This window comes from Exophiala spinifera, assembly GCF_000836115.1.
Source record: "Exophiala spinifera strain CBS 89968 unplaced genomic scaffold supercont1.5, whole genome shotgun sequence".
In the NCBI taxonomy this organism is placed as follows: domain Eukaryota; kingdom Fungi; phylum Ascomycota; class Eurotiomycetes; order Chaetothyriales; family Herpotrichiellaceae; genus Exophiala; species Exophiala spinifera.
Window position 1 is genome coordinate 2,209,392 of NW_015622517.1, and position 12,694 is coordinate 2,222,085.

The window sequence follows — 12,694 nt, forward strand, 5'->3', positions numbered from 1 at the left end:
CAATGGGCTCTCTCGAGGGAGCCGTGTAGGCCAAGGGCAATGGCTTCGCGGGTCTACCAGGCCGCTATGACCGAGACCAAGACGCCAACGGCCCAGAAGTTGTGAGATTTTCTCTGATGGGGTCGACTTGGCACTGGAGTCGATGGGATTGAATCATCTTGGTGACATCGATGGTGTAGCATCGCTGGAGCGTTTCGGGTTTAGCGGCGAAAAACTTTACATCAGATAAGATAACAGCCAATCGTCCATCGACCTCGCTCTCCACTGGATTCCAGTGCTCATCGTCGCCAATGTTCTGGGCAGCAAACCATCGTGCCGTCGGTTCCCTCGTAGGGCGATATGGTCCTGGTACAGGAGGCTTCTGGAGTCCATGCGCGAGCGTCTCGACCCATGCAGAGAGGACTATTTTATCCCCGTTGGCTGGATACTCTCGACCCTCGACCCTCGGGGCCACCGATTCCCCATCTCGAGAGCGTCGAGCAGACCATGCGTGGCTTGATTCAATGAAAACTACTAGCCTGGAACGAACTAACGGATGCGTAGGTGCTTTCGGTATCCTAGAACATAAAAGGAACGTTGTCGCCCCTCTCTGCCTCTTCCCCCATTCCAAGGTAAGACTCGTGAGAGCCCTTAGATTGGCATAGGTACTTCGTCCACAAGCCAGCACATCCCTGGTTGTGTGCCCTGGGCGTCACACGTACACAGCCGACACCATGTCTTTCTCAGACGAGTCACAGACGACAAAGGGTAAAACAACAACGATACTACCAGAGGATCCCAAGAATCCTTTCCATGACAACAACACCACTAGCGATGCTGGACCCAACAAGGAGGTCCCTCCTCCCGGAGGAGAAGGAGGCGCCCGCCGAGATTCAATCCTCCTAGTGGGCGACAAGTCTCCTGGTGTGGCTCGCATCGAAGCCATCGGCGAGGTTTTGACTTTGACCGACCGTATCTTCTTATTCATCGGCGTCTTCCTCGTAGCCTACGCGTATGGTCTTGACGGCACAGTCCGGTACACGTTCCAAACGACCGCCACGGCAGACATGGGCGAACACTCGCTCCTCGCAACCATCAACGTCCTCCGCGCTGTCATTGCCGCAGCCGCACAACCCACCGGTGCCAAAATCGCCGATGTCTTCGGTCGTCTCGAGCTGGTCTGTGTCTCGGTTTTCTTCTACACCCTCGGAACCATCGTCGAAGCTGTCGCTACTAACGTCTCAACCTTCGCGGGAGGCTCTGTCCTCTACCAAATCGGGTACACGCTGATCATCCTGCTCGTCGAAGTCATCATCGCCGACATCACGTCTCTCCGCGCGCGTTTGTTCTTCAGCTATATCCCCGCGCTCCCCTTTATCATCAACACCTGGGTCTCCGGCGACATCACTGAGGCCGTCCTCGCCTCCACGACCTGGAAATGGGGCATTGGCATGTGGTGCATCATCTATCCGGTCTGCGCACTGCCTCTGATCATCACCCTGTTCATCGTGGGTCGTCGCGCTCGCAAAGCCGGCGTCCTCGACAAGTACCAATCACCCTTCCAACAGCTCGGCGCACGCAAACTGACCGTCAGCCTGTTCTGGTCCTTAGACGTCGTTGGGATCATCTTGCTCATCGCCGTGTTTGCGCTGATCCTGGTCCCTCTGACGATCGCTGGTGGTGTGTCGAGCAAATGGAGAGAAGCGCATGTTATCGCCCCTCTCGTCATCGGCATCCTGTGCATCCCAGCCTTCATCTTCTGGGAACTTTGGGCTCCTCACCCGTTGGTCCCCTTCGATTTACTGACGGACCGCGCCGTCTGGGGCGCGCTCGGCATCGCCTGCACGCTCAATTTTGCCTGGTACATGCAAGGTGACTACCTTTACACTGTCCTGAGCGTGGCGTTTGACTTCAGCGTCAAGGCCGCCACGCGAGTCTCGTCCCTGTACAGCTTCACGTCCGTCATCACGGGTTTCGTGCTGGGCATGATCGTGTACAAGGTGCGCCGCCTTAAATGGTTCATCGTCGCCGGCACGTGTCTGTTCATGGTCGCATTTGGCCTGCTGATCCACTACCGTGGCTCGCCCAGCTCCTCAGGCAAATCCGGCGTCATAGGTGCCCAGGTCCTGCTTGGTTTCGCCGGTGGTTTGTTCCCCTACCCTGCACAGGCGTCGATCCAGGCCGCGACCAAACACGAGCACGTCGCCGTCATCACCGGCCTCTATCTGGCGACGTACAACATCGGGTCTGCATTTGGCGGATGTGTCTCAGGCGCCATCTGGACGAACGTCCTCCCTTCGACCCTCGAGGACCGCCTTGCACCGCTGGGCAACTCGACTTTGGCTGCTTCGACGTACGCGAACCCTTTTGGCGTGATCGCCGAGTATCCCGTCGGCACGCCTGAGCGTACTGCCATCATTGCCGCGTACCAGCATGCCCAGCGCCTGCTTTGCATCACGGGTATCTGTCTCGCTGTTCTTCTGATCGGGTTCTCTCTCTGTCTTAGGAACCCCAAGCTGGGCAATGAGCAGAGTTTGCCAGATGCAGAGGAGAACGTTGTTCGCTAAATCAAAAGACAGCCTCGTACCACACCACCTTACCTCTGCCTAATTCGACACAAATTTCATTTTGATACCCATTATTTCTGAACCAGTCTTTGTCACGCACCTTCGTTGTAGACCAGTTTCCTTAAACCAGCTATCTGTCACATCTATATATCCGAGTACTATACACAGCAGTACACACATACATACTTGAGACAATGCCACTATTCTACGAGTTCATCTTGTTTCATGTTGCTCCCAGTCTCTTTTCTCGTATATGAGCCCTCTTCAGCCAAACGCCTCAGAATAATGGGCAAGTCCCTTCGCGACACCAGTACTCACCATATCCACCATTATCAATAGTTGTATGACGGTGAGCCGGCACGTTTACATCACGGACTACAAGTCCTGCTACGGGGCCGGGGGGCAGGAGGATGAAAAAGTTGAAAAAGAGAAGGAGGAAAAGATGAAAAAGTCGCCTATCTATATGCCTCCAGGTTGCGCCAAGCCTCGACTCGATACCACAGGCGGCCTCCAGACATGAAAAGCATCCAACACGCCAGAGTGATTCAACTCTGAGCGCCCACCAGACACACCCCCAGCGCCCCCCAACACTCTCCCTGCACGGGAATGGAAACCGCCCGCAAACACTCGTAACCAACGAAGAACCTAGGCAAACTGTGATGGAATAGACAAGGCCAGAAACACTAAAACAACAACAACAACACCACTCTCTCCCCACCCCAAGATGAGTGCTCTAAGCTGTCGGAAAACAGCTCGCAAATAACCAGTACGAAGCGTAACCGACAGGAGGAAGGAATTCAGAGTAGGTTTTCTTCCCATAGAGGGTTTTCCCTACTTAAGATTATAGTACCCCGACATAAGCTTAAATAGCTTAAGGTGTATAGAAATAATAATAATAAGTCCTGCTATATTTACCTCACTTCGGCGGATTATACAAGAATCTCAGGGATATGCACGGACGCGCCCGGCCTGACATGTCCAAGTTGGGCCCCACCGTCTATCTCCATCACGGGGGCGGGAGTAGCCTCGCTAAAGATGCTCACTAGCCTTTCGACCTCAAGTGAGTCCATCCACGATATCTACAAAAGGCGTAGGTTAACTACACAGCTATCCTAGTTCGGTATCCGTACGCCATACTCTTGGTCAGCTGAGGCTGGACTTCTCTCGCCTACTTGTCTCGATACCTCACTAAATCAATTTGAAAACGACCAAACCAATCCGCATCACGCCCCGCGGAGCAGCTAACTAGTCAAACCTCGCCAGCCTCAATCCGCTTACCCTCCAGATGACCGGTGCAACACACCCAAGCTCATCTAAGTGGGAAAGACGAAAAAGACAAAGGCTTAAAGACCTAAGGCTCATTTTCTATCCTTTCAGCTGCGCCCGCTGCCTCCGGATCTTGTCGACATGACAACACAGCACAGGACGATTCATTGGCTTGACTCCGACCGCTCAATCGACCTTTATCACACGCTAAGATGCACATCCCTCGTACTAAGTACTCTTCGTCCCCCGAAGCTTTTTCACGGGTGCATTAGCGCAGCCACAAATGGTTGCAAGTCGCCCAAATAGGGCCGCAGGTGTTTGGTGATGGTGGCAGCACCCTGCAAGGCCTATCAGGCCGGCGATGTGATTGATGGAAATTTCACGACGCCAGTCCCATCGGCAACACCGTTGAAGCCCTGCACGTATCATGCATCGGCTTTACGTGAAATCGCGCTCGAAGCCTTTGCAAAAGTCCGCTGTACCGTTTGGACAAACACGGATCATGCACCAGCCGAGGGATAACTTATACCTCGACATGCGCTGTTGTCGCCTCGCACGCTTCTTACAGACACGACATAACCGCACCCAGGATGGATGACTGCGGCCCCCTCTACAACGTGCGCATGAAGCGCGGCCAGGGCTACAATTCATATATACAAGAAGTTCGAATCGACAATGCTGTCACCATCACCAAGCTCCAGGACAATGCGCGAACGGCCAGCCTCACTGGTAGTGATTCTGAGACCGTCACTGCATCGCTCACCACAACTGCATCCGTGTCCAATGCACCGCCCAAGCAAGGTATAGATATGACAGACCTCATAGCCGTCGTGAAAGAAGGTCTGAAGACAACGACGGCGGAGTCACCGCAACAACCAAAACTTCCATACTTGCTAAAACTGGACCCGAATGCTCGACATAATCAAACAGTCACGTTCTCATCCAAGCAGGTGAAGAGTGTCCTCGAGATGAACAATGCGATGGGTTTCAATGCTTCTGCGGCGATCAAGGCCACCAGCTTGGGCCCTGGAGCTGAAGCTGGTTCCAGCCTCGCGACGAGCAACGACCTTGGCGCAAACGACGTTAATTTCCTCGTCCACGTCAAAGTAGTCAACGAAGCCGACGACCGCAAAGAAGAATGGTCGTTCAACGAGGTCACAGGTCTGAACGAAGTGCTCAGCGACGACAAGGATACACATACTCGCAGCGTCGAATTCACCCGGATATACGGAGACTGTTTCATCTCGGACTTCGTGGAAGGTGGTGAGATGTACGCATGGATCGGCATCAAGTCCCTGGACCGCAAGAACTCGAGGCAGTTGGCGCTACACGCCTCGGCGCAGCTGACGCCCATGGCCCTACCCGTACAAGCCTCAGGTAAGATGGATATGTCTCAAGAACGATCCCGGCTGTTTTCACAAGCCACGACATCGATCCGCATCCAGTGGCGAGGTGGCGGGCAGATCAAAAACCATGATTTTCCATGGGGTATGGACAACCTGGTTCTGATCGCAAATGCCTTTCCGTCCATGGTGGCTGCTAAACCAGCCAAGATCCGTGCCGTCCTGACCTCGTATGCGGCACTAAAGAGTTTCCAGGACCACCGGCTAGCCAATCCACGGATCCCTCTGCCGTTGACGTACGACCACTGCGCCATCTACACGAGTACTCTGTATGAGGATTTCGTGGCGTTTCAAGAGTTGTGTGAAACGCTCAATGATATGATCCGGGTACCGCAAAACTATCGGAATCGAGACGACGACAAGACAAAGAAGGACAGTCAAAAGATGGCTCTTCAAGCCTCAGTTGCAGCTCAGGTCCCTGGCGGCGGAGTTGAGGCTGGATTCGAATTTTCTCGTTCAGGGCCAAGATACAGTGTCGTGGCTCAGACCGCGGTGCCCGCAGGAGATGACACTGAAACGGACAGAAAGACCCGTCCACTCATGGACCTGGACGCGATACTACTCGACACAACGCGAAGGTTGGCAAGTATGGACCCGGACCCACAGAAGCTGAGTATGATGAGGCTTTTGTGTCGTTCGTCGATGATTTATATCCAAGAGCAGGCGGCGGCATTGGTCGTAGACCCCGAGCGGTCAATTACCAAACACGACGAGCACGGTCGACATGTATACAGCCTTCCGAAGTACGTCTGTCCTGGAGTCATCCAAAGCATTCTTCCCGTACCCAAATACGACGACAACAGCAGCAGCAGCGATTGGCGGGTCAAGGATCTGGCGGATTTGTCTGCCGCTAAGAATATTCTCAGCAGTCCGTCAAATTACTGGTGGGATGTCATCGGCGAGCCGTTGTCTCAGTATAAGAAATACAAACACTTTGCCATAGGGAATTTTGACTTGGAAGATGAAGAGTTCCCCCAGCGCATTGCAGTGCAACCTTTCGAGGCTGCGTGGTATCGCGGTCGCAGGGTAAAGGACAGCCACAATGCCATTGGCGGAATCGGACTCGGATACGCGGACAATAAATCAGTGCTCAATGTCAACGTCAAGACCGTCGAGGGCAATGAGATCCGGGGACTCAAAAATTCCACCACAGAGGAGCAGGGCACCATGTTTGCGAACATGTATGTTGGGTGCAAACCGGGCCCGGAGAGGTGGAAGCAGATCGACGAGCGTGGTTTGGCTGCAGCCCCAATAAATCGGGTGCATGTGTATTATCTTCCTGGCACCGGGAGGATCGCCGGACTCGAATTCTTGTCCGACCCCAGCCTGACAGACGGCAATGACGCTTTGGCGCGGGCGACGCCGGTGTTTGTCCACAAGGCGTGGGAACAAGGGACAAACGCAGACAGTGTCGAGGCAGAGAAATTGCTGGACAGAATGGAGTGCCAGGCTTTGTACCCAGGTGATGGCTTGTCAGGAGACGAGATCGACAAGAATTGGATGTTTGCTGGTCTGGTAGGTGCTTTCGAGAAAGTCGGGGTGCTTGGAAGCGTGGGTAGTTCGACGGGCGGCAGAGTGTTGGCCAAGGTCGCTGTTATCTGGAAGAGACGACCAGGGTCTCTGAATACAGTGGCGAATGGGTGAATGCATTGGGCTTGCAGATGTGATACTTTCTACTAGGTATTCTGTCGACACCCACTGGCGACAGAGACACAGTGATGTTGCCATCTGGCACCTTGATGATCGGAGAGGAAAGATGAGACGAGGAATCATACAATGCACAAGGCACATAATTGTTGTATGATGTGCCGACACCTTGACTCTCCAAATGCCATGTCAGTGCGGTCGAATCGGCCAGGGACTATTCTCTGGTTACCATATTCTCGTCCCTGTTCATTCCTTCAAGGCACATGGCTGACTAAGCCTCTGCCCTTGCGCTAAACTTGCTGAGTCTCGATTCTCGAATCTGCTGAGAAAAACAGCGACCATATCTTCATCTCCCTGACCATGAGACTCCGGCTGCCTGTGAATGGTCGAGGTTGAGGTGGTGACCGGAGTGTCGCCGCCGAACGTCCTACATTTCAGCATGTACTGTAAAGATTATTATCTCCTGTGAATTCAAATGGCGCGGATTTGCACCCCACCAGTCGAAAAGAACAACGCGGCACACTCAAGCCTCGTAGGCATGACACGCTTGGCTTGCTATCAATTGGAAAGCTACACTGACAAGCAAGACCAAGCCCCAGAGGCTTTTCTGAGCCAAGAAGCTGGGCAATATCTCGAGACTGCAGCCGAACAGCGCAATCCCTCAAGTTTATCGCAACCTGCTCATGCGCCGACCCTTCTCTACACACTGCAGGACCTTGGGTGAAGTCGATGGAGGAACCTTCTTTACGGTTCGTTTTCCTGTAAGCGGCCACGTTGTCATTTGCGGAACACAGCCGACTTCATGAACATGTCGGCCTTCCGCGCGATAGAAATCATGCTGGATGGAATTTCTGATGTCCTGCTCTCGGTGCTGACATTGCGTGCTTCAACGGTGCATATAACGCCATCGCGCTGTTGCTCCACCACGTGAACGCGCCATTTCAATCCCCATGGACGTCCTGGCGAATAAACGTGCCTGGGTGCTATCAATCCACGGGGTAAGGACTTCATATTTTTCAATCTCCTAGGAAAAGATAATCGCACATCACCGGCAGAAGTGATGATGCCACGCACTTGGACGGATGGTGGAGATGTGGCTGCCGGGTATATGTACCAGGAACTTGGTACCTTGTGGAAGAACTTATCCTCTCGTCGCCTCACACCTTTGCTGAATATACTGCTTTGGAACTCACGATGGCTGTGGAACTCCTTTCACAGGCCGACGGCTATGGCATCATCATTGGGCTGTCGGTTCTGTTCTGTCTTATTATTCTCGCTGCTGTCCGTCTACAAAAGCGTTACCTTTCAGAGGATAGCGACCAGTCGGAAATGTTTATGGTTGCCAATCGTTCCGTTGGGACTGGCTTGACCGCTTCAGCTGTCTTCTCGAGTTGGTAAGGTCCCTGCCGGCATTGACCCCTGGAACGTGTGATTAACAGACAATGAAGGATGTGGATCAATGAGAGTGTCTTTTCGGCTGCTTATACCTACAAATGGGGTATTGCACTGCCGATTTGGTGGGCGAGTGGTCTGTCATTCCAGATTGCACTCATGGCGGTCCTCGGTATCGTGGCAAAGCTCCGGGTCCCCTACGCCCACACCTCTCTCGAGATCATCAGGATGAGATACGGAAAGATTGCCCACGGGCTGTTCATTGTACTCAACCTTGTGAACAACATCTTTGGCTGTGGCAGTATGATTCTTTCAGGCTCCCAGCTGGTGACGGGAATGACGGGAATGCACGTTGTCGCCGCGGCTATTCTCATTCCTCTAGGAGGTAAGCCCAATCGCAGCTTCAGCGGCACATGTGGATGCTGATATTTTCCCTTGTGTGAAGTGGTCGTCTATACTGCCGTCGGTGGTCTCAAGGCGACATTCTTGACCGACTTCCTGCACACTACGATCGCCCTCATCCTCTTAATCTACTTCTCGCTCGCGGTATTGACGAACGAGCACATCGGCGGGGTGTCGGGGTTGTACCAGAAGGTTAAAGCAGCAGATGTCTATATTGAGGGCAACTATAAAGGATCGCTCTTGACGATGAAGTCGAAGAGATGTAAATTATCCCCCCTCGATTTATGTCAAGGCCTTGTACTAATAGCCGGGGAAAGCTCTCCTTTTCGGCCTCGTGCTGAAGTTTGGCAACCTTGCACTTGTCCTCATGGACACGGCATTTTGGCAGAAATCGTTCGCTTCCGATGTGAACTCGACTGTCCCGGCGTACGACCTCGTGTCTATTGTTATCCTCGCCATCCCATGGTGTACCGGTACCATTATCGGTCTCAGCGCCCGCGCAATTGAGAACACTCCTGTCTGGGCTGACTATCCCAATACTTTGACGGTGAAACAGGTGAATTCTGGCATGGTCATGCCATATGTGCTGAGGTCTCTACTTGGCCGGGGTGCGACGGCCGGTCTGCTGGTCCTAATCTTCATGGCCATCACCAGCACCGTGTCTTCGTCCATGATCGCTGTGAGCAGTATAATCTCTCTCGACTTTTTCCGGACCTACATCAATCCACGTGCGTCTGACCGCACGACGCTCAAGGTCAGCCACTGGGGCGTCGTCTTCCACGGCTGTTTCATGGCCGGGTTTGCCATCATGCTCGAGTACGCCGGTGCCACAAACAATTGGTCCACCTACTTCCGACCGGTCGTTGCATGCCCTGGCATTCTACCAATGGTCTTGACGTTGCTATGGTCGAGACAAACGAAGTTGGCCGCCATCCTAAGTCCCATTCTTGGACTGGCGTCGGGGTTGGCAGTCTGGTTATCTCTATCATACGTTTGGACTGGTGCAATCAACATCCAAACAACGCAGACCCAGGTTCCAGGCCTCTACGCAGCTGTTGTTTCCTTTTTCTCGCCGGCTCTCTATTCCGTAATCATCTCCCTCGCATGGCCGAGCCGCTTCGACTGGCGCGAATTCCTGAGAATCGACCTCATCGAGGACAAGAGCCAGCCCAGCAGCAGTTTGCAGTCCAAAGCACCCAGCACCGAAGCCGTCAATGAAGTCCTCAAAACAAGCGAAGGTCCTGAGAAAGCAGGGTATCTCACCACTGGGGAACAGAATGGCCCTCCAAGTCCGCCGGCCACTCAGTCAAGGGCTCGAATCCCTCTGGATCAGGTGGTGCATCCATTCGACGAACAGACGCTCCGGCACATCAGGAAGTGGTTCAAGTACGCCAGCATCTTCTTCGTGGTCAATGTCTTGGTCACCATCGTCCTGTGGCCTCTCCCCCTGTACCGTGACTGGATTTTCACCCGGAGCTTTTTCGACGGATGGGTCACCATGGCGATCATCTGGCATTTTGCCGCCATGTTCGCTGTCATTGTATACCCGTGCTACGACGGCCGACACGAGATTGCTCGAGCGGTCCGTGGTGTGTTGAAGGACTTGAAGAGGAGATAATGGGCGGCTGAATGGGTCGCTTGGATCTTTGGACGTAGTGACACGTAACGAAGAATGGTATAGATGGTTAGATCTACTAGAGATACTCGACAAGAAGCCACTAGACTAGGAGACTAGAGAATATAGAATGTAGATTGAGAACGATGTCCTCCATCCTGTATAGCTGAGTTACTCACCGGGCACTGTAGAGACGGTGCCGCATAAAGCTTCACGACATGGGGCACCGGAGAAAGTTGAAACTCCCTCGGCCGATAAAGTCAATAGATCGATTCTAGACTTCGAACCGCCGAAAGTCTGTTTGATCGTGAGGCTTCTGCCGCTGCATGCGATACAGCATTCGTTATCTGCTCGACTGAGCATTATCCGTATCAGCAGAGCAGCTTGGTGTATTCTGTGCAATACACCCCAGGCATAACTCGGAGCCCGGAGTCGCAATCACCACCACGATACGGAGCAATTCGCGCTCCGCAGCCGGCGCCTTTTCGCCCTGTCTGTCTCAGTCGCGTCAGGTCGCTCAGGTACAGGTAGCTTTATCCCCTGGACGCAAGAAGAAACCATGGCCCGATTCATACATTTTGTGAGCACTTCCCAACTAACAGACATGGCAGTGCGGATATCGTAGTACAGTACCCCTTCTCCTTCGTCTCTGCCTGAACCTCCACCTCCCTCGTACGAAGCAGCCATGTCGACCGTCGTTCCCACGCGATCAAAGACCATGTCCGACTCGGACGACGAGGCTCTCCCAGCCGGCGACTCCACGAGCACCGTCGGCCTCCTGAGCGAGCGTCTACAGGCCTGGAAACACATGGTCAAATACCTGGAGGCCTACGTTTCGGCGGTCGCGAAAGACCATGGAAGCCGGGCCAAAGATCAAGAGAAGATCCTGAAGACGGTCTCAAGCCCGCTGCGCGAAGCACACCACTTTGACAGCGCAATCGGTGGCATCACGAGCTTGTTCGACAACATCCGCACCAACACGACGGCGATAACCAACCTCTACGTCGAGACGAGCATGTGCCTCACGGGTTCGGTCCTCCCAATCCTCGAGCGTCTGCATCAGGAGATCAAGAACAAGAGCAAGGAGTTGCAGAACGGCGCCGGCAAAGGCTCCAAAGCTGTCGAGGCCGCGCGCGCAGCTACGCAAAAACACGTCGATCTGCTCGGGGCGCAAGCTTCACATTTCGATGCCAGCGGCGGCAACGCCAGTCGAATCTCGGCGGCTCACGACCCGTACGTGCTCAAGAGGCAGACGTTGAACCGCCTCAACAAGCAGATCCTGGACGAGAACAACCACCGCCAGGACCTGATCGCCGTCCAAAACTCGTTCAAGCAATTCGAGGCCCATCTCATCACCACGCTCCAGTCGGCGTTGAACTCGTACAACCAGTACATGAGCAACCTCGCAGACCGTCAGAAAGCCATGACCGAGGACATTGCCGGCACCGCGGCAGCGATCCCGCTCGACTTCGAGTGGGAAGGCTTCTCCAAGCGCAACGCGACTGTTCTCGTCAACCCGAACAGCGCTCCGAAGAACTTTGCTTTCGCCTCGTTCGCCAACGACAGCCACCGCGCGACCAAGCCCCTGATCGAGGGATCGCTGGAGCGCAAGCCCCGCGGCGTAGGCGCCATCAGAGGCTACTCGAGCGGGTACTACGCCGTGACGCCCGCGGGGTTTTTGCACGAGTACAAGGACAACGAGAATCTACTCAAGGACCCTTCGCCAGAGGTGTCCTTGTTCCTCCCGGACTGTGTGATTGGAGCCGTCGACGGGACCAAATTCACGGTCAAGGGTAAAGACTCGTCGGGGAGCAAGCTCGGCCAGAAGATGGCGCTGAGCTACGACTTCCAGTTCAAGGCGCACACGGCCTCGGAGGCAAAACAGTGGCACGCTACTATTGCCAGCTTCGCCCTTGCCGGAGGAAGCGTGCCGGGGTCGCCAGTGCCCGAGACACAGCAGCAGCCGTTCCCTCTTAACACGGCGGTGAACGAAGGGCAGACCACGGGGGTGACCCCGGCGGCGAGCCCGCAAAGCGCGAGGACCGTCTCTGCAGGGACCTACCACGCGTCTCCGGTGTCACATGATCTCGAGGAAAGGAGGTACGTCGAGCCGCAGGCGGACCAGCCTCTGTCTCATGAAGGGCTGGAACGCCAGGTAGGTCATCTCCCTGCCAGCCAGTAGGGCGCGCTGGAGACGTTTGGGTGTGAGTGGCGTTGATTTCGTGTTGGGTCGGAGGGTTACGAAGCTTCTGTTGTTTTTTTTAGTATTCACCTGTGGTGGTTTATTACTTACCGCTGGGGGGATGTTTTTTTCTCTCTGATATCGGCTTGGTGAACCCCCCTTTTTTTCTACCATTGTAGTAATGAATAAGGAAGTGTCGTTTCGTGTCGAATGATGTACCTCAGTTCTCTCCCCCCCCCCC

The 12,694-nt window shown here is 54.2% G+C and overlaps 4 protein-coding genes across 4 annotated transcripts; all 4 read left to right on the forward strand.

Moving 5' to 3' along the window:
* Positions 1-713: 713 nt before the first annotated feature.
* On the forward strand, positions 714-2,546 carry PV08_07364 (uncharacterized protein; the record flags this gene model as incomplete). The annotated part of the gene is made up of 1 exon (XM_016381694.1): positions 714-2,546. One exon carries the CDS (start codon positions 714-716, stop codon positions 2,544-2,546), a length of 1,833 nt encoding a protein of 610 aa, XP_016234796.1.
* A 1,856-nt stretch (positions 2,547-4,402) lies between these two features.
* PV08_07365 (uncharacterized protein) lies at positions 4,403-6,859 on the forward strand (the record flags this gene model as incomplete). The annotated part of the gene is made up of 1 exon (XM_016381695.1): positions 4,403-6,859. The coding sequence occupies one exon, from the start codon at positions 4,403-4,405 to the stop codon at positions 6,857-6,859; it is 2,457 nt and encodes an 818-aa protein (XP_016234797.1).
* Positions 6,860-8,056: 1,197 nt separating this feature from the next.
* PV08_07366 (uncharacterized protein) lies at positions 8,057-10,274 on the forward strand (the record flags this gene model as incomplete). The annotated part of the gene is made up of 4 exons (XM_016381696.1): positions 8,057-8,256; positions 8,311-8,639; positions 8,700-8,918; positions 8,974-10,274. 4 exons carry the CDS (start codon positions 8,057-8,059, stop codon positions 10,272-10,274), a joined length of 2,049 nt encoding a protein of 682 aa, XP_016234798.1.
* A 682-nt stretch (positions 10,275-10,956) lies between these two features.
* PV08_07367 (uncharacterized protein) lies at positions 10,957-12,453 on the forward strand (the record flags this gene model as incomplete). The annotated part of the gene is made up of 1 exon (XM_016381697.1): positions 10,957-12,453. One exon carries the CDS (start codon positions 10,957-10,959, stop codon positions 12,451-12,453), a length of 1,497 nt encoding a protein of 498 aa, XP_016234799.1.
* Between the last annotated feature and the right edge of the window lie 241 nt (positions 12,454-12,694).